At 35.5% G+C, this 26,748-nt stretch overlaps 1 protein-coding gene across 6 annotated transcripts in view; it reads left to right on the forward strand.

Moving 5' to 3' along the window:
- The window catches only part of LOC150087887 (GTPase-activating Rap/Ran-GAP domain-like protein 3), a 459,270-nt gene that overhangs the window by 384,882 nt on the left and 47,640 nt on the right, over positions 1–26,748 (forward strand). For all 6 annotated transcript variants that reach the window (XM_090369244.1, XM_090369245.1, XM_090369246.1 and 3 more), the window contains one exon: positions 5,077–5,146. In XM_090369244.1, the coding sequence (XP_090225370.1) occupies positions 5,077–5,146 (70 nt within the window). The remainder of the gene's footprint in view (positions 1–5,076; positions 5,147–26,748) is intronic.

Below are 26,748 nucleotides of genomic sequence, written 5' to 3' on the forward strand. Positions count from 1 at the left end.
CAACCATTCCAAGATGAAACTGAATAACTGCGATGATCTTCATTGGCCACTTTTTTTCATTAAAATTCTGGATCCTCTTGACAAACTGTCCTAGTATCATGAGCATGAAGAAGTACTCATTACGTCATCAGAATAAATTACGTTTGTAAGAAAATATGCCTTATACTTTCCGTGGAAATGTATGGTCTATAATGCTAACTTGAATTTGTCAATATATAAAGTGCAGATATGTTTATATAAGGAGTAACACGAGCACTTAAATATTTAAGATCACTTGAAGTTCTTTGTGTTTTAGTTTCCATTCTGCAAAGAACAAAAAGGTATAATTCCAAGGTGCAATGCCCCATAACTTCGAATAGTGTGTGTTTTGTTCGCAGTGGGATCGTAAAAGAAAATACGTTGTTCATACGAGTGAAGAAGTTGAAAAATGAACGAACTCATTCTCGATTGAACAGGTTACGTTTCTTGGACAGGTTACGTTTTCTTCATATCGATATTTATTCTGTTGTGTAACATACAAGAAAGGCTACTATAACTCAATTTAACTTTATTCTACCATCGCAATAAAGAGAAAATGTAAGAAATTTCACGGCTCGTTCTGGTCCCCTTGATCACCTACAAAGGCAGAAACAAAGTAACAAAACAACTGTTGCAAGCTACCATAGGAATGGAATTGGCCCCGAAACTGTGCTGATTTCTCTTTACTGGGTTCGCAGATACAGCCAAATTGAATTATCTTAGACAGACTGAGTCTTTTGAATAGAGCAATTCCAGACAAAGACCACGAAAGACAAAGTCCCATCAGAAGTACTGTAGTTCGGTTTCGGCTTTGCGATTCCAAATCTTTGGTAATTATTCAACCATCATGGAAGCCGTCTGCAAAAACTTAAAGCCTGTGTGATATGAAGTGGAGGGAGTATACATAAATTATATAAATGGCATGTATCCTGTGGTCGATTTAACTCTTTTTTTTGGGAAGAAAGACCCGAGGAAAAAACATGCGATTCTCCCTCAAGATTCTCCCTGGGTGCGGATCGAGAAAATACTAATTTCATTTTAATTTTAAAAGTTAAATTGTACTAATTTAATTTTGAAAGTTATATATATTATACTAATATATACAGTCCACATATCTATTAGGATATAAACCGGGTAATACAAGCTGCACGAATAAAATTGTCATCTGAACTCACGGAAACAGAGAATAACTTTCGAAAGTTTTCGTGAATCAATAAATACTGTCATAAAATCTTGATGTAACCAGCTGAAAATAATATCAAACAATAAAGCGAAACGTGTTTTATTGCCTTCAAAATCGGACTCATTTTATGAGATTCCGAGATATGAGATACAGACCTAAGAGATTTTAAATCGCAGCGGTTATTTACTATAAATGAAAGATCAGTAACTTGTCTCGGGTAGTGACAGTGTATATATATATAAATCCTGACTACCCCATGCACTATATTAAACTACTTTGAACGGCAGTGTACAGAATCCCAAATTTCGACATTTTTGTACCTTGTCTTCTTTTTCTAGCAAGCGCCATTTTTCTGATCATATTATTCCTTCGTTGCTTGTACCTGTATAGGATACGTGTCAAACTGCGATCGTCGAGATAAAAAGAAAGATTAAATTTGTAGTGACAGCCCAAAGACTGTTTGGAACGTCAACTGACAGCAGATGACAGCGAATAAATGGTTGAATACGATTTGACTTCAAAATGTATTCAACCGTCTATTTTAAAATCTTCTGATATGGAATTTTCACGGGTGTTTTCTAAAAAAAAAAAATTGCAAATAGTAGAAGAAATCGAAAACAGATTAAACTACGTTTCTTTTCAGTTACCATTTCGTGCTTGCTGCCTGATATGGTCTTCTTTTTATGCGTAGTGGACATTACTTAGATGGAAGCAAGAAAGTTTCCCATACCAGACTTGTAACACTTAAACTTTCCCACAAGGAGTCTCGCAGAATCCACTTAAATGCTTTCAAACCAAGTGGGAGGTAAGGAGAAAAACCGTTAACAAGGGATCAGCATTAAGCATGAAAGCGTAGTTGCGAAACAGGAGGGCCATTAGTAATGGAGGTGGTTGATGGCCGTGGTAAATCTCCAAGCAATCACGCAATCCGTACAATCAGCATGAACCTTAAGTGGGTAAGTAATAGGTTTACTACTAACGAAAGTATTGCGAGGATTAATCGATCTCTGAGCGATACATATGACGTTGATGCTGTCTGATTGGCGCTGTTAGATTTCCAGCTACACGACAAGAAAAATTGCTTTGATAACGGACTGATTCACAAAGGTAGATGGGAGAAATTTCTTTGACAAATGTTCCCTTGCATTGGTACAAACATGAATTTGTACCAAAGAACTGCCACATTGCAGGGAACGTGAAATTGTCCAAAATGTTAAGAAAAGCGTCGGAATAGGGTGTGGCGAGATTCGCCCCTCCACAGAACCGATTTACACTATGAAACAATTATGGCATCGTTATATCATGCAAAGCTTGACCGCTGATTGCAGTTGATGATACTAGGCTTATGCATCGCCGCTCCTCCACTAAAACTGAGGAATTTTACTCAATGCAGTTTTATTTAGGCATATTTTCTCTTTAAGATGACACTTAAATCTAACACTAAGATAAATACTGTAGGTATTGATGAAGCCACGTGGATTTATTCATGATAATTAGTAGATTGTATGAACAGTTCATGGGGTGCACAAAAGTATTATACATTTTTGTGAAAAAAATCTTCTTTGTTATGTAATTTTTCACGTCAACTTAAATTTGCAGCGAAAACCCAAACGGTTTCGAATGTCAACTGGCAAACATGACAGAGAACAAAAGATTGAATATTAATTTTAATTAATTGAAAAAAAAAAGAAAAGAAAAAAACGTTTGAAAGAGTTCGGTAGGTTTTATATGACCGAAATTTTGAAATTGCTTATTTATGCTTACCTCTATTTCCTTTTCTTTCACTTTCTGTGTACCGGTACATAAATTATCTCATCAAATGTTATTCACCTGTTATGCGGGTATTATCAACCCTGCGTAGGTCGCAGACGCAGGTGACTTAGCACCTGCTGTCATTCATAGAGGCAGGTGTGTTGTGACCAACTACCTCTACAAGAAAGAAAACACGTTTTCCAACTACGCTCTATCAATATTTATATAAAACGCCTTCTGTACCTTTGTAATGAAATATCAAAACATAAAACCACTACCAATACTGATCATTTTAAAATTTTAAAATCGTTTTGGACGCCTTTTTATTAAAGAGCGAGGGACGCGTGGAAGTTTATTCCATTACTAGAAATATTGAAAGTGAAAAATCCTTTTAAATTTATCTGAAACGCGCTGAACGCTTGCCATGACGCAATGCATCGCGCACGCACCTCCTCACGCATATTATTCACAGGTTATGAACTACATCTCCATGAATATTGTTCCGTAGTCCACCCTTTCTAAAATTAGGATTTTTGTCATCACTTTAGGGTGGAGTGTCAGCCTCTTATGTATCTCTAAGCTTCCAAGAGATGTTAACTGTGAACAGTCTATAATTAGCATCACAATATTGTCACGCGGCATTGGTGTACCTGTGCCTATTTTCACATAACAACGTACAACTTTCTAGTTGTCTCTTGAGGACAATGGACCAAGGTGTACACCTCACCTTCATCAATATATATATTAAGGCAGGGTTATTCCTAGAAAATTAGATTAACAGTATTATTTACGTTCTAATTGTGTTTATTTGGACGCCTGAATGTGTGGTGTAGTTATATATTAATGGATTCATTAAAGAGTACTCCCAATAGAATTTAAATGATCTCATGATGAGAATATTGACAGGAGATTAGAATATCATAATAATTATTTAGGGTGTAACGTTTGCTGATAATGTAACCTTTGTCACAGGATAATAGATTTAATGCTTCTATTACTTTGTTAAAATGCAAAATGTATTATAAAATATTTAGTGACTTTTATTTTAGTAATAAATTTTGATAAGTTAATCTCAGAAATTTAGACAAAAAGAACTTTTTTTTACATTTACTTAACAAAACTTAATAATTAGTTAATAAAAAAATGGAATGAACTAAAAAGGCAAAATGAGTGCTTTTTTAGTTCTAATACAGGTAATTAAGGCACGAAGCGCTAACAGCATCAATAAGGTTTTTCTCCGTTATATTCAAATCGGCCGACTGGAAAGGCTGTTGTACTTGCAGTGATACAGCCATGAAGGGATCCACCTGGTAGGAAACGATTTGAAAATAACCTGTGGCACTGTGGCATCTGAATTCTATTCCACTTATATCAAGGAACCCACTGTGCACTACTAAAACACTCCCCACACCATTGCACTGCGTTACTTGCATTGTTGGCACCTGGCAGGATGGATCTATGGAGTCATGCAGAAATTGTCAGACCAGGAGCCGAAATTGTCAGACTGGGCAATGTTTTTGCAATCGTCCACTGTCTGGTGTTTGTGTTTTTGAGCCCACTGTAACCGTAACTTCTGTTTTCTATTGAAGGAGTGGAACCAGTTCGACCATCTGCTGTGATACCTCATCGGTGGCAAGGTACGACGAGTTGTGCGCTCTGAAATGCCACTTTGGTTACCACTGTTGTAGTAGGTTGTCATTTGACTGACTCTATCCTTTCTCTTACCCTACGCAAATCTTGCCAGCCTCCTTTGACCTCCAGCATCAATGATCTGTTTCCGATTACATGATCGCAGTTGGATGAATGTTATTTAGTTATGCACCAATATCGATACGCTCGAGACAGTCGTACATGGGTATCCCATTAGGGTTGCAGTCTCCGAGATAATCTACTGGCGACAACTATTATGATACATTCGGACTCACTTAAATCTCTCGTCTTGCCAATTCTCGAAATAAATTGAACACATACAGTAGAGTCAGCGAGCTCCTCCCTGTGAAATCTGGCGTGCAGTGTTGTTTATTTATATTTGTAAAAAATTCCTTCATATCGCATGTTTAAATTAGTGCTTTGCTAAAAGAACATTGAGCAATATTTAATTTAGATTTTGTTGCATTTTTCAGTTCATCATCCAATGACCTGTCTTCGAGACGTGGAGTGTTCAGTAGAAGAAGATATGGGTCCGTTGAAATGGTAACGTAGTTAGTTCTTCCTTAAAACAGCATCGCGTAATTTTTAATTCGGATAAGTACTCCTGTAATTGGTGTATATATAATTTAATGAACTTTATAATAAAAAGATAGTTTTTATCTTGTTTCATACAAAATAATTAAAACCTCTGAAATTAATTAGTAAAATTTGCGAGAACTTAACTGAATAAATCTAATAGTAAAAAAAATCGTAATTATAAAGCATTATTTTTAATCGTGAGTTGCTGCGATTATAAAAAAATAATTATAGGGCCGGACCTCTCTTCATGCTTTTTGACACAGATTAACGGGCTACCTTCAGTCGCAAGGCATGGGATTATACAAACCGGCGAGGAAATTGATTTTATTTCTGAAGGTAAGAGATGAGACTGTGATCAACATCTTTTACAAAATTAAAAGCGAAATTACCATCAGAAGAGTGAACGATAAAAACTCGAATAAAACGAAAATTTGCTAAGAAACGTGGAGATAAATGAAAAATCTAATGAGAAACACGTTTAATGGTGGATAACAGGTTTTTGAAAAATAGAAGGAGGATGCTAACGTCGTTGAAAACACGTGCTCACAAGAATTCGTAATAAGATGCTAAAGACTTTCGCTTAAAAGAGGAAGAAAGTAAAAGATCCCGGGGATGTGAGAAAAATGTTAAAAAGGCTTAAGGGAACGAATAGGAAGTGGAAATTTTGTGAGAATTATTTAAGAAGCAGTTCAAATATTGTGATATGATATTTATATATATAGAGAAGATTTTGGAGTGTTTCAGAAAATCCCCAATTACTTTATATAGCTTTATGACCAAAGATGGATTGAATAAGGTCATTTTGGCCTAGAGATTGAAGCGATAAAAACACGTCAGAGAGGCCATAATCGATTACGACAAATAATCTAAATCGATAATGGTATTTCCATAAATGGTAATGATTTTCGATATCGAATTTCGATAAAATAAGGAAAATTTTGGATAGAAAAAAAAATATTTCAACATGAGGAATTAAGAACACAATTTCTTGGCAGTTGATCAGTTTCATTCTGAGGGTCAAACGCTGAAGACGAAGATCCGACCGCCGCTGTTCTATTCACTGTTAAGATAATTCAAAATTTCGGGTCTTTTATGGTGGAATTCGAGCAGAAGTCTGCTCTGCAACTTTCTCCGTTGGCTCCACTTGAGATGTTGCGCTGATGTGTCGACGGGAGGCACGTCGTCCCTGCTTCTTGTGTGTTTCAAGTGAAAGTTGTAGATTGCCTTCGCGGCAATAAATAAGAATTTTCAAGTGGTGTGTGTTGTCTGTTCAGAGTGAAGCAGGTACCAGTAGTCCTTCCGAGTGTGGGTGTGGTTGCAGGCGAGCCTTGCAGCATCCAATGCGTATTCGATCAGTTTGTTGTTCACAGGGCACGCCAGGTACGCGTGTTTCATGGTACCTTGAGTGGCACAGAAGAGGCAGTAGTTTGAGGCAGGTAATCCGAAACTTTGTAGCTTGATTGGGGTAGGAAGTATGTTGTGCCACAGTTTCCACTGGATGTCAGCGTCCGGTTTGGAATATTTAGTCCTGTGCGGAAAGTTCCACTGAAAGTTAGTGGCTTGTAGTGTGTGGAGAAGGTACAGGGAGAGCTTGGCAAGTGGATGAGGGAAAAATCGTGGCTGTGAGGCGTGACATAATTAGCAGACAGACCTTTTTGGAGGATGCAGGAGACATAAGTACTGTATCTTCTGGTGATGTAATGACAAAGGTTGGTACAGGTGAGCATCCAGTGACATTTTCAATTCGTTTTGCTGGGGGCAGAGAGAGAGAGAGAGAGAGAGAGAGAGAGAGAGAGAGAGAGAGAGAGATCGCTCTCTCGTTACGGAAAAAGCAACACCGCAAAACCGTTGATTTCTTTCCTTAAGGAGAATTTAATGTTACATTTTCAAACATTTTTCAGAGTGGTTTCGCTATTACTTTGTAAAAGAAGAAAAGCCATTCAAAAGGAAAATTTAAATGCAAATAAAAAATTGCAGGAATTAAGATTATTACTGTATTTAATACCACGTTAAATTAATAATATAGTTTAAGCTATTCTCCTAAAGTTCTATACATGAAGGTGACGTTTCAGGCATCTTACCGATACCCATCATCAGACCATGCTGCTGACAGACTCCTCTTGCTGATGTTCCCAGAATCCTGATGTGCATACATTACAGGAATTATTAGTTTTTAGACAATGCACGTGCACATCCTTCCGCTATATTTTTTTCAAAAGACGATAAAAACACTGAGCTACACTACACCTTGGTATTTAGAGAAACAGATATAATAGTAAGTTTGTGGATAAAACTATTAAACGGGACTTTTGCTCAAAACAAAATTTTAAATTTCCAATTTCTTAAAGTTATTAAAACCACACTGAAACCATTTCACACAAAGACGATGTGAAGTGATTTAGATGACACCAACGGTATCTGGGAAATGCCAATAACGTCGGGCGAAGTGTGTTTCAAAACGTAACTGAAACAGAAAAAAACTCTGAAAGTGCTTATATCTTCTCGATACGACAAACTGGAGATCTCGTATAAATATTCAGTAAGATAAGGTAGCTTTTTTAGATACTGGCATATTGGAATCATCTGTTAGCTGTGGTTGCTACTCTTTTGCTCCTCTTACCTACCGCAGTAAGTTTTACTTCCAGGCTCACTGAGTTGACAGACAAAATTCCATAACTATTTCCTTTAAAGAAGAGAGGCAGATGTGCACGCTAGAGAAATAGTCTAAGGCCATAAAAATAACTTAAGTTTTTCACATTCTACCTGCCCGGACCTAAAACGCACCGATTTCTTCATCTGAATGTTATACGAGATCTGTGGATGGCTTGTGGTATTAAGCCTTCATTTCGGCGATGTTGACATATCTTCTTATGAATTACGATCAGAGCTGTCTGCAAACACATCGTGGCGCACTATTAGAAAATAAATTAGAAAGTGTTTTTTGAACGTGGTTTTCTGAAAACATTCCCATGAATAGGATGAGAGAGGGGAGGCACTTCCTCTACAGACAACAAGCTACGAGTAAACTTCTGTGGAAACGCTCTGGATTCAATCCACAGTAGATTTATTTTCAACGACTACCTGGAAGCATGAAATAGATGTTTGTGCGGGAGAATGGTTTTTTATTTTGATAAACAGAAAGTTACGCCCTGCTGCCTGGCATTTATGAGTTTCGAAAATTTGAATGAACTGCATTTTTCATGTGTCGAACTCGCCGAAGAATTGGACTTTAAAAAAATCCGTATCTCCGTGTAACGCTTTACAGTTGTTGCAGTGATGTATAAACTTTGCGTCATCCATCTCTGGCAAGCTCTCCTAGATGATGTCACTTGCCATATATGATTTCATCACCCTGCGGCAGTATAAATACAGCGCATATACTACACGAATCCAATATTGGGTGCTATGCAATGGCTAAAATTTCGCAATTAACTGCACGTAGGAAAGGTGTTGCTGCTGCTTTGAATGCAGAGGATATTCTACGCACGAAATAGCTAAAAGGATCATTGTAATCAGTCAACGGTTTTAAGAAAATTATCAGAAACCGGCAGTCTAACCAGAAAGAAAGGAAGTGGACGTCTACGAATATATTTTCAGCGCAGGACAGATTTCTGGTCTTTTTGTGTGTCGGAAACAGAAGATCCTCATCAACAGATCTTAAAACAGTATGGGAGGAGGATACAGAAGTAAAGGCAAGTTCTGCTAGAGTACATAGACACCCTTTCTCATCGAGATAAGTAGCACGTCGCCCAAGAAAAAAGCCACTTTGACGCAAAAAATGAAAGCCCAGCGTCTAAAGTGGACAAAAGAGCACACTAGTTGGTCAGAGGATGATTATTCAACTTTCGTGGTTCTACCGGCCAGCAGACTGTTAGATGAAGAAGAGGAAAAGGATTTCATCCTAATTGTATCGTTTCCACAGTGAAACATCTGCCTCACAAATGATATGGAGTTGGTCGTCTTGAATTTCTGAAGGGTATGGTGAATGCTGAGGTGTACAAGGACATTCTTGACACAAAATTACTTCCCACAATCAGAGATCACTATGGGGATGTTGCCAATTGCACTTTTCAGGAAAACTCTGCCCCATGTCGTATAGTCATAAACTTAAGTACTACTTCATAAAATTAGCAAAAGTTTTAAATTTATGAAACATCGCACTCTTGCTTAAATAAATGTTTATTTATTTCGCTGTCTTTACTGTCCACTGGTGCAAAAATGGTTGAAGGATAAATCAATTCACACAATAATGTGGCCTGGACTTCAATTGAGAACTGAGGTCTTTGGAGAAGAGTACTTATTTCATTGTATATTCACCCATAAGGCATAAAAGTAAAATCGTATTGTGATTACTTATTTATGTTCTTTCGGCTATTTCTAAAAGATTAGTTGCCAGTATAAGGACAAACCACCTAAAAAATAAGGCGATGCAATATTTTAGCACTACTGTACTTTATATTTATATATATATATATATATATATATATATATATATATATATATATATATATATATATATATATATATATATATATATATATATATATATATATATATATATATATATATATATATATATATATTTCCATCTTGCTGCACAAGAGTTAATAAAGGAGCAAACGCAAAGGGGTTTATTTAAATAAAACCTTTGAGATATGCATTCTGTATATATACACATATAGCATTTTCGTACTCTCAGAGGATTTGGCCGGATGATCACTAGTTCAATTTTATAAGAGTCTACTACTAAAATGGCTCATTAAGGTTTTTTTTTCTAAAATTCTGAAAGGTGTCCGAGAAGTTGCGCTTATCGACAAAAGATTTTCTTTGTTCCTGGTTCAAACCATCAGCTCTAATGATATCGTTGGTGCCAGTGTTATATTGACCCAATCAATGTCTGACAATCTGGTGCCGCTGTTGTCAACCACATCTTGTTGTGAATCGCATTTGTCATTCTCAGTTACCAGGGTTACAGCTATACAAGTACATCACATAGTCACTCAGTTCACACAGCTGAGATCCCTAAATGGAGGTTAAAAATAAGGAAGTCAATAACCTAAGAATTTATCACAGAGAGAGAAAACCACTGCTCAGGATTGCTTTGTACTGCCATTATAATTGATTTAAGTGACTTAACAGATTATTAAAAGATATACTGATACGTAAAGCGAAGGTTAACCAGATCTTATATTGAAATCTTAAAATCCCTATCTCTCTCTCGTACTTTCTCTACTCCTTCTGCGTCCGTGATTTCCATAAAAAAATAGAGAGTGTTAATGGTTACACTGCCTTTTCTTTATACCAGTATTTGAATAACCACTCATGCATAGTGATTTAGTGAAATGAGTCGGAGGAGGTTTGATGTAACGTTCCTTTTCTCATCCTCCATGGAAATGGAAATTGATTTTCTTATTTATCACCTAGCTATATCTGTTGAAAGTCGTGCCGTATATCATCAGCTTTGCCCGCAGAACTCTGCCCGGGAAGAAGAAATAAACCCTAATATATTACGAAGCCAGGTGTTGTCAATGAACCCTGATAATGGTAGCGATTTTTATTATCCTGTGATCCTTTTGAAAGTCTTGAATTATGACCCGAGTGTCTTGGCCATCTGATGCATTTCAAAGGACTAAACGAAATGTAGAGAACGTCCTGATAATAGCCAACCCATTATTTTCTTTCCTGCTGAATTACGGATCATTAAATTGATTTTCCGTAAATTCGAATAGTATATTACAGTTGACATCCATTGTACTTCCAGATCTGTGGAGACGAGTAGCAAACTGTTAACGGATTACTTCGGCTTTTGTTACTCTTTTATATTTGTTATCGGTGCTTTATTTCTTCTTCTTATGACAATGAGCAGCTCCGATTATGCATTAACAAAGTGGAAACAATTTTTCCGAAGTGAGAGAATATTTTGTTAGTCATATTGCGCTTTTTTGTTTGTTTATTTTCTTCTTTCTTTCTTATTTTGCACACAGTGGCACCCTAACTTCATGATCTTAGATTTCACATATAAATTTAGTGGTTCCAACTGCTGTCTGCTTTGATAACTCGAGTTTTTCATCCCGATAAAGTGTTTCGGATTATTGTTTGTTATGTTCTTTGGGAATATTATTGCACGGAATACTACGGTTACAGTGTGATAGTTAATGTGACTCTAGTTCATATACTGCCCATTATTAATATCCGCATGCTTGTATATCTGCGAGGGGGGTTCAAAAAAAGATTTATATTCATTCAGAAATAATTGTGATAGAAGACTGAAACAAACACAATGTATTACACTTTTTCAACATAGTCATCAAACAAAATAACATATTCTTTCCATCTCTCAATACACTTCCGCAGGGCCAGTTTTTTTGAAGTCCTCTGACTGTCCTTCAAACCACAACTCGTCAGCAGAAATCACCTCACCATCAACAGCAAACTGTTTTCCACGAAGAAAGGACTTCGGGCAGAAAAGAGGAAGAAATCTGAGGTCGGGGGAATAAGCAGGATGCTGTAATATTTCAAACCCAGATTCGTGAGCACACCTCACTGCAGCGTGCGAGGAATGGGCAGGGTCATTATCGTGGAGCATGCACACCTTTTGATTGCTTTCTCCGTTTTTTTGTGTCTTTTATAGCAGCACGTAGCTATATGTGGAGATTGGAATAATACTTCGCCGCCATATTACAGCCAGCCCTTTTTAAGGTAATCTGTTAGTATTACACCATACTGATCCAAAAAAAATCTGACAGCATCGCCTTACCAGCACTTAGTTGCCCCTTTGCCTTTGGGAGGATCATAGTGATGGATCCAAGTTTCATCCATGGTGACTAGCCGTGAAAAAAAACGCCTCCTGCTTTTTCTGGCACTGAGACAACATTTCATATTCACATTGTGCCCTTTCCTTCTTCTGGTAAGGGGACACAAGTCCAGGAACCCATCTAGCAGACTCATATGCAACGCTTGATGGATGCTGTTCTCCACAGACCCTGCACTAATTTGGAACTCTGCAACTAGTTCTTTTAGGATAATACGGAGACCTTCCAGGATTAATGCCTCAATTTTTGCAATATTATCTTCTATTACAAGTTGCTGGACGTCCCGAGATTTCTTCATCATCCACTGAGGTTCTTCCACATTCGAATTGTTTATACCAAAGTGCAAAAACGCTGTAAACTGAGCAGTCTTCTCCATAAATTGGAGACATTTCTTCCCCCCCATTCTTCATGGGGGCAATGTATATATATGAATTTTTCATTATTTATATTTGGATAACTGTGTGTTCAATAGCCGATTTGCATATTATGCGGATAGAGAACCCAGAGCAACTCACGTTTAGAAATCCTACTTTCTCTCTGCTAATATCTATTGGCTAGTTCCTTGCTTTGCAATTTTACCCAAAAAGTATTAATTATGTTCTAAAGCGATACGATAAAAATATTAATAATCATTTTAGCATTACTCCAAAATTTAATTTTTGCTGTTTATCAAATTAGAACGCTTTTGTACTACGAAATTCAATTTTTTTTTAATGTTAATTATACTAATTTGTGTAAGAAAAAATCTACTTCACCTTTTTTGTTTGTGATCTAGAACAAAATGTATGATGTCGCCCTAATTACTTCCAACTTTCACGCCGGCAGCTGACGTTCGAATATTAAAATTCGTCTGTGAATTTATTAAAAATAAAAGAGTTTCCATTAAAATTCCAAGCGGATGAAACACTTTTTTTATGATATAAGGTCAGTAATCTAAAGAAGTCCTACAACCTACATTAACTGTATGAAATATCACAGATTTTATTAAGTAAAAAATTGTTAGTTAGCTAAAGTTTTTGATAATATTGGCTAGCAGGCCCTACACTGCAAGTGGTAAGCCTCCAAAACAATAAATAAATATATTAAGCCCATTCGATTAAAGTGGAGAGAAGACGATAATTTATAGTCGAATTTCCAGTCAACACTTGGACGAAACAGGACATAAAACACATTTTACGATGTTATTCAACTTTATGGGTTGTCGCTGTGGAGTACTTTTACTTGAGATAAACTTCAAGAACTGTGGCTATTGAGAAAATACAATGATGTCCATTGTTATTGGAAGTGGCTTTTGCAGATGTAACTTTTTGGCATTAAATATATAATATTTGAGATTATTTTGCTTTTTCTATATGTCCACAGATTATTTTGCCCTTTGCTGGAAAGGTGATACTAGATATATACGTAGAACTGGTCTTACCTATTGGTTATTCATAAGCAGATGGCAAAAATTTCGAGTATTCTCGAAAGTATGGAAGTTGTATTGACATTGTCCGAACACCATTTAATATGAGGAATTTCTGTCACGAGATTTTTTGTCGATATCTGAGGGTTGTTAGAAAGTAGTGGCAACACTTGTCGCGTACCGCTGGTGACCACGAATCACTTGAGTAAATAGGGAGCAGTTTCATAAGCGCACGTGAATTCGAAGTTTCTTTTAAGTTTTGGTGCAAGTAGAAGTGTAGGTTCGTGCTGCAGATGGTCTGAGCTATGTTTACGAAGCAATATCAGCGCTTTTGAGTAAATATTGAAGTCGCATGGGAGTGAATTGCAAAGGAACGTTTCCGTGGTTTACAGGAAACGTGCGGCCATGATGCACATTGTGCAGCATGGAATAATCACCTGCACAGTAACTCAAGGTATGTGGCTCGTGCGGTAAAGACATTACTGCAGAAGTGGTAGTTGGAATTCCTTAGGTATTCCCCATTCTCTGACCACGAGCCCTTTTCACTTTGCTCTGTTGCACAAGATGAAGGTGTCCTTAGCGATCAATGCTTTTGGGCAATACAAGTCCCATTACAATCAGTAGAAATTAGCGCTGTAAAGCTTCTTTTTTGTAAACTGCTGTGTTTTCATTGCTGTTTGAACAGCCCTGCGACCAATGAATTGCTGGTGTGACAATTTTCAAGATCAATGTACATGATAACCGACACGGGTTTGTTGATGGGGCCACTGAGAATCATAATATCCAAACTGAAAAGTCCTGGTGTTACTTTGGACTGGAATTTCCCTGAGGGAGATATTGGACTATTTATTTATTCATTTATTTCAATGGAAGTGCTACTTCAGTTTTATAAATCTTACAAGATTCTGCTTATACTAAAACTTATACTAAAGTGTATACTTATACTGCTTTTACACATTATTTCGTCGAAGTCTGGAAATTTTTAAAACGAAGATTATCAAACATGTGGATCGATTGCCACCCACATCATTCGATTTAACCTCTAAAGATTTTATTATGTTAACAGCTCCCGAGTGTAACTTTTATCCGTAGATGTGTGTGTATTCAGGGATCGGGTTGCACGTTGCGCGGGATGAAAAACTCCGAATAACTCGCAGAACCCCTACTCCCACCGCCTAAGATCAGCTTATTACAACCACGATTGAAGACGACTTTAGAAATTCCTCCAGTCGTAGCCGGGAATCGAACCCAGACTTCTCTAAACGAGTGACAAGTTACAAAACCACGGAGGACCAGCTCACAGCTAAACAGAATACAAAGGTATTCTTCAAACATATTGGAGTTTAATGCCATTGATTTGGTTTTTATTGTAATAGAAACTAAAGATAAACCTTTACTTTCTGTTATAATGGTTCTGCTAGAGAATTTAAAGTGTACCCTAACTTTTAGTGCACTTTGTATTTCCTATTACAATTGGCCGTCATGAAAAGGCAATTCATTTCTGAATTTTCTAAGTGGCTCTCATTTGGCTACGCTGTCATGAACGTATCAAAGTAAGGTAGTAAATAAGAACCTGACAGCGTGAAAATCTGTTTTAAAATAATTCCTCAAGGGGAGAAAAACAGAAAAAAAGAAATACATAGAAATAATATGCTTCAGAGTTTTTTTATTATTTTTAAATGACGTTTTGGCTATCAGAACAAAATAAGAAAAATAAATGATCGCGAAGAAGTAACGTATTACTTCTAAAAGGCAAAATTAACCCAGAATATCTGCAATGCGTAATTCTTTGTTAATTTTATGTATAGAAGAAAAAAAAAATTGGTTAATGGCTGCTGGCGTAACGCCAAGTTTTAATCCGCTTTGTCGTTAAATATAGATTATCAGTAAAGAAATACGTTAATGCCTGTGGCTCCTGTCACCAGTGCATTATCTCCTAGAAAGGATTCGTTGGTAAAGCAATTTATAGTTTTTATTCTAAAGCTTACAGCAGATCTGCTATTTGATATCCTTATCTGCGCATGCGCTATTAAAGTTTCTAGGACCTATAGCAAGGATGGTGAACAAATAATTTTTTTGAATAGTGTAAAATAAAAATAAAATAAAAGACTAAGTAAATATTTAAATTCCCAGTAAAATTCATTTATACTATAAATATTAAAAACGTTTCAATAATTTATTTAAAAAAAAATAAATAAATAACGGACGTTTAAATTACAGTTGCATCTGTCCATCATCAGCCAATTTCCAACGAATTACAAAAGATTCTTTACAGATAAGGGATGTGTAATGAAAAGACATTTTCTCTGGAAATGTTGACGATAAACCAGTGGGTTTTATTTATTTTGTTTGTGCGACATCGTTTCGTCTTCTAGCTATTCGTTCAATGCATCTCTGACTACTAAATTTATGTTAACTTTTGATGTGTAAGAAAGTTTCGAACTTCGTCCTTCATGAATTTTAATTCTTCATTTCATTCTGCAGCGGCCTACTTTTATTCTTTATCTGGATGGACCCTTTTGTGTGCATCATTCATCTGGATCTGCTTTACTCTCAGTCCGCTTACACTATATGTAAATCTTTAAAGTCTGTCCAGAAAATATTATGAGAGTAATACAGGAAAAAAGTTGAATGACCTAACCAGTGAAGAGATGGGGCTACTGGACTCTTCATGCTGATTTTATATAATGGTCTACCCTGAATTAATAGATTATCTACTCGTTTAAATCTGTTGTCTTGAATTTTAGCTGGTGTAGTTCGCACTACGTGAAGGGAGTGTCGTTGTAGAGCAACAAGATCCCAAGGATCAATTTTCCTTTGTATTTTTCAAGATTGCTGAGTTTAAATTTGGCATGATGCCAGTATAATACTCACTAGTGATCATCCTTTTAGGTGGAAAGTAATCAATTAACGTAAAACCTTTTCAGTAGCAAAAAAAGGCCAAACCTTTTAGCCAATGCTTGTGTATGGAATGTTCTAGGACGGCAGTAGAGAGAGCGAGCGAGAGAGAGAGAGAGAGAAACCCCACCGCACTGGCTGTAACTTAGATTCAGCCCTGAAAATTAAACTAAGTTCTTTCTCCATTACTAAAAGAGCTAAAACTCATCTAAACTTTTACTAAAATATGTTTATAATTCATAATATGATTTCTGTAATATTATTTCTGCTATTTTGATTGTAAAATACTCCATCGTAATTTTAAAAAAAAGAAAAGAAAATTATCTATCAAAAGTCTAAGATTTAGACCATATTATTCAGTATATATTATGTCTGTAAATTGCGTGTATTCTCTGGCCGATTTGCCAGTTTTTTGGAGATGAAAACTCGAGTTTCCGGGATGAAAAACTATGCTCCCTCGCTTGAGAATGACTAACTCAGCCAAGTGAGTCAGAATGGATTGAAATTCTGGTGTTTTCCATCAGGTGTGGGAACAACGGTACTTATACCAGTTGTGCTACCAATAATTTCAAAACAAAACTGCAGAAGTGTCTCAGAAAACAGGAGAAATGTCTGCATTTCAAGATGACCTTGAAAATTGGTATAAATTTACGAATTTTGTTTGGTAACATTTATAAACATCGCATTTAAAACGTATATAAAATATTATCTCATATTTTTCTTAAGTTAGAAAAAAAACAAATTAAAAAATCCTTCTTTCTTTCTTTCTTTTTTTTTTTTTTTTTTTTTTGTAAATATCAATTTTTAGGGTCCTTACTCGATTATAAACCGATCATTGAGCTTTTTTGCATAACGTTTAAAGTTAAAGGCATCAACCTATAACAATGCCTGCCATTTTTTCATATAAAACAAATATGGAAAAATATATAACTTTCAAATATATAAAATTTTGTGGAATTTTATAATCATGAAACTCAAAGGTCCCGCGAAACTTCGACTTCAGATTACTACCAACTCAGAGATTACCTTCTTCCTTCTTTCTGTCCATCAACGTGCATCAATCTTTGACTCCAGTTTACTCTGTATTTCGGTATTTAATAACTTCCACGCTATCTTTTTTGTATTGTACTGTTTATATGTCATATTGCATAAATTGTATGAGTTACCAACAAATTTAATTTCAGTAATTATCGAGATCCCTAACACATCCATTCTTTGGTTCGTTTAATTTTACTCTCCTTTAACAAGAAGCTCAATCCTTGTCACATTTAAGAGCTCTTGATTAGTTGCCTTAGCAACATGCGAGACTCATTATTTAGAGTCCAAATAAATCCTGATCATTGTGAACACTGTCAGCCGCATATTTCACAGACCAAATGCTTCTTCACTGTTTCTGTTGTCATGGTGACTTTATCAGGCTTCTTGTAAACGAACTTTGTCAAGTAATGTGATTAGGAAGTTTTCTACATCGCGTTTGTCTTGTAACGAGCTCTGGTCTCATTGTGAGACATAACGATTTCCAGATAAATGATACGAGTTAAAATAATCTTGTAAACATTCCATTAACAAATGGGAAATCCTCATGTCTAAAGTGTTTTGGTAAATGGTTTCGAATATGGCGACAAACTCGTTTTTGTTTTTATGAAACGTTAGCCAGCAGAATAAAGTAGAATAACCACTAAATAAACATGCCTTCTAATCGAAAAATAAATTTTATTTCGGGTTGAAATCCGTTCAATAATTAATTATTGAATAGTATAATTGATAATATAACTGCTAGAGTACTACTTTAAGATAACTGGCGAGACTACAGCGACCTCTGACGGTTAATTGTTAATTTTAAGCTGTTTAAAATTATTTAAACAGTTTAAAATATAACGCTTGATATTAAATTAAATAACAATTTAATAGTCCAATAAATAATAAATTTTAATGATTTAGTAATCCATCGCTTTAGTATAATTGTTCCCGGATAAAATTTAAAACAATATTATAAATTAGGATAAAATTTATTAGATGTTTCCTTTAGTGATATATTATAAAAAAAATATATTAAAAATAATAGAAATAACTTTATACTTTCCTTTTTATTATCTTTATGCTAAAATTAATGTTTCTTATTTAACATAAAGGCGTATTCTTCCGAATATGCCTTTGAAGACAGTCATATTTGTTTAAAAAAAATAAAAACGAATATTATTTGAGAGCCTATAATTAAACGAAGAGTTAGAAGTTGATTTATATTATTGATGCTAAATCTATAGAACGTTTTCTACGTAGAAAATTCGCTATCTCAAGAGAATACTCGTTGAATTTGGTACTTAAATTGGCTAGAAGTGGTTATTTAAGCCCTAAAAGCACTACGGTTACGAGCTATTAATTCTCTTAGGGACAGTAAAAAAATTAGCTTTCTAGATAGCACGAGTCCTGTGCTAGATGAAGCTGAACTCAAGATTTACGACAGTCAAAGCACTTGCTGCGCTGTAGTTCTCTAAGTTTAAGTTGCTGCATTGTGGAATCGGTTTTCACTCTGAAATAATGAATTCATTAATAACAGTTAAGTTGTCAATTTACAGCTAGAAGTTTTCTCTCTGTGAGTTTAAATGAATCGATCTTGATTTTTTTTAATGAATTTTTCCTCTTCTTCTATGTGTGCCATCTACTAACGGAGGTCGGCGACCATCACAGCAAATGTCTCTCTGTCTATGGTAGCTCTGAACAGCTGCTTAGTGTTTAGTCCTGTCTAATTCTTAATGTTATCAAGCTACGACGTACGTCTCCCAGGCTTTTTTCTTCCTTCCATTCTCCCCTCAATAATTAGTCGTGGAATTTCGTATTCGTTGTTCTTCATTAGGTGTCCAAGATACGTCGTTTTTCTTTTCTTTATATCCTTCAGCAAGTCCCGGGTTTTTTCAGTTCTCTGCAGTACACTCTCATTAGTCACTCTTGCTGTCCGTGGTATCTTTAGCATTCTTCCGTACGTCCACATTTCAAATGCTTCTAGTTTTTTTCGAGGTGTCACTTATCAGTGTCCATGTCTCGGCACCATACAACAAAACTGACTAAACGTAACATCTCATCATTCGGATTCTAAGGTGGAGATCCAGGTTTCTATTGCACAAGGTCTCATTTTAAGAAAATACTGCCTGGCCATTTAAATTCTTGTATTTATTTCCATATCCTGTTCGTTTTTGTCATTGATCCAACAGCCTAGATATTTGATTTGTGAACTCTCTCTATCAGCCTTCCATTTAACACGAGGGAAGGTGCTGGCATTGCCCATTAAGGACCATGAGCTCAGTCTTGTTGATATTAATCCTGAGACCCATTCTTTCACTTTCTTCACTCACACAATTGAGAAGTATCTGTAAATCCTGCATATTAGTTGTACAAAGTACAGTGTCATCTGCATAGCGAAGGTTCTTACTCTCTCTACCGTTGACAGATATTCTTTAATTTCTTCCATCTAATGCTAAGGAGGGAGGAAAGCACACATCCTTGCCTCACTCCACGTTCAATGTTGATGAATTTTCTTGATAATTAGCTATTCGAAAAATACAAAGATAATCGAAAACAATGCCAATATTTTTTATTACGATTGGCTCCAAATTCTGGTTTCTTATTTCATACTGCAATTTGTATATTAAATTGATGATTTAACCACACCAAGGCAACGCGTTGCGAATGGTTGTCTTCCGATGAGTTATGTGGCGACGAATTGTCGCTGGGACAGCTAGACCAGGAAACTTCAGGACGGATTTTGGTAAATCAATTTATTCATGCCATGAATGATGAGATTAAACAAACATAGAAAATACGATGACTTCCGGCAGTGTCCAAAATATTTAGGTGCAGCGTCAGCGGCTATAATTCAGATATGACAAAGGACATCAGTGTACATATATTAAAACTTATCCGTACTGAGATTCCTGTATTATTTGAGTGTTAATAGAAAGTAAGAGTCACATAAATAACGTTTAACATCTATCAAGCACATTTTCCCCGCTAGGGTTAATTTTATTATCAATATTCGTAATTAATAACACTGCTTTTATTATTTTTTTAATAAATCGTATTTTGACAGAATATTTTACTTTTATAGATGGTTTGTTTGTGGTTTGAAATTCCTTCCTTATATAATTTTAACATGCAAATGTGTTTTTCTTTTTTTGACAGATTTATGATCGCAGTTATTGTGTAGAATTTTGGCATTTATTGTTTTAGCTAAGTAATATGATTAAGCATATAATTTATGAATTTTCTTTATAATTTGTATTACTTTATAATTTTTCTCTATAATTTGCAATTTACTTCTCGGTGTATACAATTTATAATTTAGTTCTTAATGTATATAGTTACTTATGATTTACTTTCTAGCTAGTTATTTTCATCAGTGAAGAAAAATCTCTAGTTCCTTAGTATCTTTGTTAACGACTTAAAATTTATAATTTATTTTAATTATAGATGACTCTGGGGCACTCAGGTTAGTTTGATCAATATTGACCCAATAAAAAAAGTGCTCAATACCATCTCTACTGGCAGAATAATTCCTTCTGTCAGTTGTTCCAGTTGCTGGCGTTTGATGCTCATGCGCTGGCGGTTAAATATTTCAGAATCAGGTTCTTTAAAGCATGGCAGCAAAAAGGATACAGTGATCCAAGAAGGCGGTTGTAAATTTTTATGAGGAAATCAGGGACTGACATTTTCTCGCTCTTTGGAGATCGAGGACGCTTATATTCCATTTAAAATGAAGGCCCGTAGTCAACGTTCTGTTATGGATTTCTTGTGGGTTTTTTTTTTTTCTTCGATTCAAATCTGAATTAAAATCTTCAGTCAAAATGCGTAACCATTATTATCTACCGATAATCGAGTGAAGTAGATTATCCGAAGTGATCAAGCTGGCATAGATAATGTAAAAATATTGATACTACGAAACTCGCGAAAAAATCAGGACTAAGAATTTGAAAATTATATACACCCACAAATGAAATTAATCGGATGTTAACTAGAATACACTACTCTACCAAAATTATCCAAACGATAGCATGTTTGTTAAAACACCTTTTAATGAACAGATTGGTAAGGGTGTAAGCCAATCTTTGGCTCCAATGGCAGAACATATCTCCTATTGGAACACTTTTGACCAGTTCTTTGTGGCAGAAATCAGGAGTTCGCGTCGATTTCTTCTTCAATGTAGTCGCCAAAGGAATGTACATGCGTACATTAATGTGGACATCTGGAGCTCGCTCCAACGTAATATTTTCGAAAGACATCGACCGGATGTCCTTTGAAACATCTCGTCTGTACCATTCACTTCATTTAATAGGCTGTCGACACACTTTTGGCAGGGTAGTGTATTTGGGGTGGGATGTAAGAAAGTGTTTAGAAATAGGACTATCCAATATTGTAGCCTCATCGTAACAAATTCTTCTAAACAATCTGCTTATTTATTTATTTTTTTTAAACGTGAAAGGTTTTCGTATTAAATGAAAAAAAAAAAAAAAAAAAAAGCTATGTTATTGTATGCTAAAACTACCAAAGCTAACAAGTCAAATTTGTTAGTGTAACATGACAAAATTTGAATTAAATTAAATATTTACATCGTTTATATTTGTTTCGTGTTTCCTATAATTCATTAAAAACCGATACGAGATCTGTTCAAACACGTCTGGATTATGCTGATCACTCACCTCAGAAGGGGATTAAGTAGATCACTCCGTTAATCCGACAGTAGTGGCGCTCATAATTGTTACAAAAACGGTGACGCTACACCTGACAGGTGTAAACTTTCTATTTAATTTCTAGAAAAATTAATGAGCTTTTTAAATTATGCTTGGCGTTTACCAATATCTCATATTTTCTTAATGGATTGCAATTTTTATCCTTTGATTTTTTTAAAAACTTTTACTAAAAGAAATTAAACATTTAAAGAAAGGTGTGTTTTTCACACCTTTTATTTTCAAAAAAATAATAATTCTGCTGAAAACTAAATAAAAAAATTCTAGACAAAAATGTGAAACTGCTAGTTGTTTTTTCCCCATTTTTCTAGATTTAAAAACCGTTAATCACGTAAAATTTTAAAAGTGAAAATGTGTGTATACACTGTGCTGCCACTTTATTAGGTACACCTACCTAGTAGCGTGTTGAGCCTTCTTTAGCCTTCAAAACAGCCTGAATTCGTCTAGGTATGGATTGAACAAGATGCTGAAAATGTTGTGCAGGAATGGAGTACCATGCAAACATGAGTGTGTCACGCAGTTCCTTGAGATTCGACGGAGGTGTAGGCCTGCAGCGAACAGCCCTTTCCAGCTCATCCCAAAGATGTTCAATAGGATTGAGATCCATGGACTGAGCGGGCCACTGCAGCAAAGAAAAGTCATTGTCATGTTCCTGGAACCATTCCATAGTGATTCAGACTTTGTGCACGGGCGCATTATCCTGCTGGAAGTAACCATCTTACTGAGGATAAACTGTCAACATGAACGGATGCACTTGGTCAGCAACGATGTTTAGGTACGATGTGCCATTCAGACGTGAATCTATGGGTATCAATGGACCCAACGTGTGCCAAGATAACATTCCTCTCACCATAACACTGCCTCCACCACCTTGCACAGCAGTCGTCAGACATGACGGATCCATGGATTCATTTTCGCCAAATTCTGAGCCTTCCATCAACATGATGCACCAGGAACTTCGACTCGTGAGACCAAGCAACTGTTTTCCAATTATCGATAGTCCAGTGCTGGTGTTGCTGTGCCCACAGGAGGCGTTCTCTCTTGTTCGTCACTGATAACGAAGGTACGCGATGTGGCTGTCGGCTGTTGTAACCCATTCGCGACAAAGTGCGACTAGTGGTCCGTTGAGATATTTTGTTCTGCGCACCAAGGTTGTATTCTGACGTGATGTGCGACATTGGCCCGTCTACTTGCTTGCACAATTGTAATCATCCTCCTCTGACCTCTCTCATCAACAAGCGATTTTCTTCCAAAGGAGTGCCGTTGAGAGAATGTTTGCTGTTCGTTGCACCATTCTCGATATACCCTTGAAACTGTGGTGCATGAAAAGTTCAGGAGAACTGCCGTTTCAGAGATGCTTTGTCCAGCACGTCTTGCACCTAATACCATGCCACGTTCAAAGTCCGTTAGATCACTCCTTTCCCCCATTCTTGCTACGGTTTGTACGCTTAATTGATACTAGAAAGGTTGTTCTACTGCATTTATATCCACAACTGTGGTCATGTGACTTGCAACGTTGTGGGACAAACCGTTTGTATGCACAGCAGGGGTGTACCTAATAAAGTGGCAGCACAGTGTATATCTGTTTATTATTTCTTGAAATGAATTTTAATAATTTTAAAATTTTAAAAAGTTGATTTAGAAACATTCATAAACTATATAACATTTTATAAAGTATTGTTTACTTTTATTTTACAATATTTTTTTAACTTGTTTCAAATTCGGCACACTGAATCGGGCGAAATTTGAATTTTGTTGACTACTATCCCAAGTGGATATTGCCTTCTGTGTTCTCATGATTATTGAAAACTAATAACAAAACGAAATAATAACTACTCTTTCAAAAACACTTCGTATAAAACTCTTGATGTCTGTGGAATGATGGGACAGTTCTTTACCACAGACAGTCTGTTGTACTATTCTTTATGCTCACAGCAGAACAATTTTTGATTGCACTGGTATTGAACTACTTCGAAAGGAATGGCCTGGCTAAAAGGTTCATCCTATTTATTAATTTCTGGAAAGCAATCATACATTACATACAGTTTGCTTTACTTTGTAAAGGAGTCTATATATAATTTATATAGACTCATTTATATAAATTATATAAAGGAATCTATATAAATTTAATTACTTGGATAACTAGTTTCCTTTTAGGCTATATAAGCGGACTCATACGCTGTGACTAAATGATCATTCAAAAATAATACATATTTTTTCAAATATATAAATAATAATAATCATAAAGGAGAATAGAAAACGCAGGCTCTAACTTACATCAGAAAAACATCTAGCCTTCGTAATTGAATAACTGAAGCAAACGTGAAACCGAAAGAAACAAGGTAAAACAACAAACACTCTAACAGGAATGGTGGCACTGTAGGCACCGAGTGTAAAAATCTATAACTCTGGAAAAACGATTAAAAAACAATTCAAAAGTCATACCCACTAAACATTTGTCTATATTTAAGAAGCTACAGAAAATCATAGATTTTTATAGCCAACTATAACTGACAATTAACGTGGGCTTTTATTTTCGAGATGTACCTAAGAAAAATAAGGAAACAAAAAGCTTTGTATTAATCTGGCCCCAGCCAAAAAAAAAAGCCTTTTAGAAGTGGCGCAACTGACGTCCATCAAGGGCAAATCCCACAGGAAGTAGGAACTAGGCTGAAGAAATTCTCGCTTTCCATTTTGCGAGCGCTGAGTCTTAAGCTTATGGGGTGGTTTGAATTTGAAGACTATGACTTTATCCCTCGAGCACCATCGGACCCCCAGAAATTGACAGAGGTAAACATCCGTATGTTTTTCTTTGTATTAAATATGATGTAAGCGTATCTGAATCCCCAGAAGATTTGCCTCTTCCATTTACTTTTCCTTCTGAAGTATGGCGTGAGGTTATCGTTCATAAGTACCACTTGCTGCCCAGTTATTATTTAATCCTGTCTATTTGTGATATCTGCTTCCTTCAAGTAGATATTAAGAAAAGTCTTTGAAGATGAGAAAGACCGGCTCTTTTTGACCTTCGTATCTGTGTGCGCAGTCTTTTTCTGTTTTCTTGATCCATCTCTGATTCTTGAGAATGACACATTTCTGATTTCTCCTGAGGAATTCCCTCTAGTATTTGTACGGCGCTCTGAAGACTTGATTAGATTGGCATTCTTTCCTTTCTCTGCCTTTGATTTCCTGCAACATTTGGAACGTTTGTCTGCAAATATTTTTTTATATTTTTTTATTTCATGTATTGATGAATTCTTTGATCTTTGGATCTTTCATCGCATCTATTTTCATTAAGTAGAAATGCTTTCATCAGTCAAATTTCTTAGAGAATCTATTGAATGCGTCTTTTAATTTGTATTGTGTGAAACTATCATACCTTCAGGCCTTCCGTCACGAACCCCATTAGTTGGTTCTAGTATCTGATAGGGTAGTACAGGGTAGAATTTGTAGCTTAGCCCCTGAGTTTTCTATTTGTAAGTGTTGTTCTTGTTTGGGATGTATTGCTTTTTCTCTTTCTTGTAGGAAATTTATTTACATTTTAAATTTGATTTATCTCTATTTGTGATTTCTATTTGAAGACTCCAAATTTGATTTCTATATATATGCTGCTTGTCATACAAATGGTCAGATTTACGTGAAAATTTGAATGACGTACATGGACGTAACCGCCATATATGGACGTAAACAAATATAAAATAGTAGTAGTAGTAAATCAAGCTCATCGGCGAAATATGGGACGTTCAGTAACGTAACTTGAATTAAAAATGGTGTTTGAAATGATTTAAATACAGTATTAGTTTTTCAGATGAAAGTTAAAATTCATTTGCCTATATTTGTCACGTGATGCATTGTCGTGTACGTATAAATTAGCAAATACAATCACTGACGCAAAGATTAAAGATGATTTTTATAGAATTCATTTTATAGTGGAGTTTTTAATTATTATTCTTAAATATATTATTAATTTTAAATTGTGATTAATAAAATATAAATTATTGAAACACCTTTTCTTGGAGTTTATTGATAAAGCTGGCTAAAAGTTAAATAATCAAGTTACGAGCCGTTATTTGTTTAACTAATCACGTGATGCTTGATGACGTCACATTGGATAATAAACATGGCGGTTTTTCTAAGATTTATCTCATCTCTAATATTCAAATTTCGCCACTGAATGAATGAAGTATAATACTCTAATTTGAAATACTTTTAAAGGTTCCACATTCATTTCCATTTTCTTTCCTTGCCTTATTTCGTTAAAGATTCTTTAGGTGAACATAATTTGCATTGGTTTTGTGTTCGTCAATGGTCTATACATTATTCTTTCTATAGCTCTGCAGTTAGAAGGATCTCATTATATTTGGACTTGTTTATCACACTTTTCCCTGGATTATGTATGTAAATCAAGCGAGTATGCACTTGGGGAAAGGTATCATTAGAAGAGGATTTGTAGATTGGTGTTTACCTATTCTATTCGCTGTAATCTTTGGGAAGAAAAGACCAAATAATTAATTCCTCTAAGCCTATCCTCGAAGTCATACAAACTCAACTTTAGCGGATGTTTGTGATAGAATAATTAATTTCTCGGATCTGTAGCAAATCTTTGGTGTTTTGCAAGGACTTATTAACTGAAATAAAACATTCTCAAGGTCACTGAATAAATGATGCTCATGGAGATAGAATGCTAATAAAAGACCCGAAAGGAAAGCAAAAAGT

This window comes from Mastigoproctus giganteus, chromosome 3 (genome assembly GCF_048544385.1).
Source record: "Mastigoproctus giganteus isolate SK-2022 chromosome 3, ASM4854438v1, whole genome shotgun sequence".
Lineage (NCBI taxonomy): Eukaryota > Metazoa > Arthropoda > Arachnida > Uropygi > Thelyphonidae > Mastigoproctus > Mastigoproctus giganteus.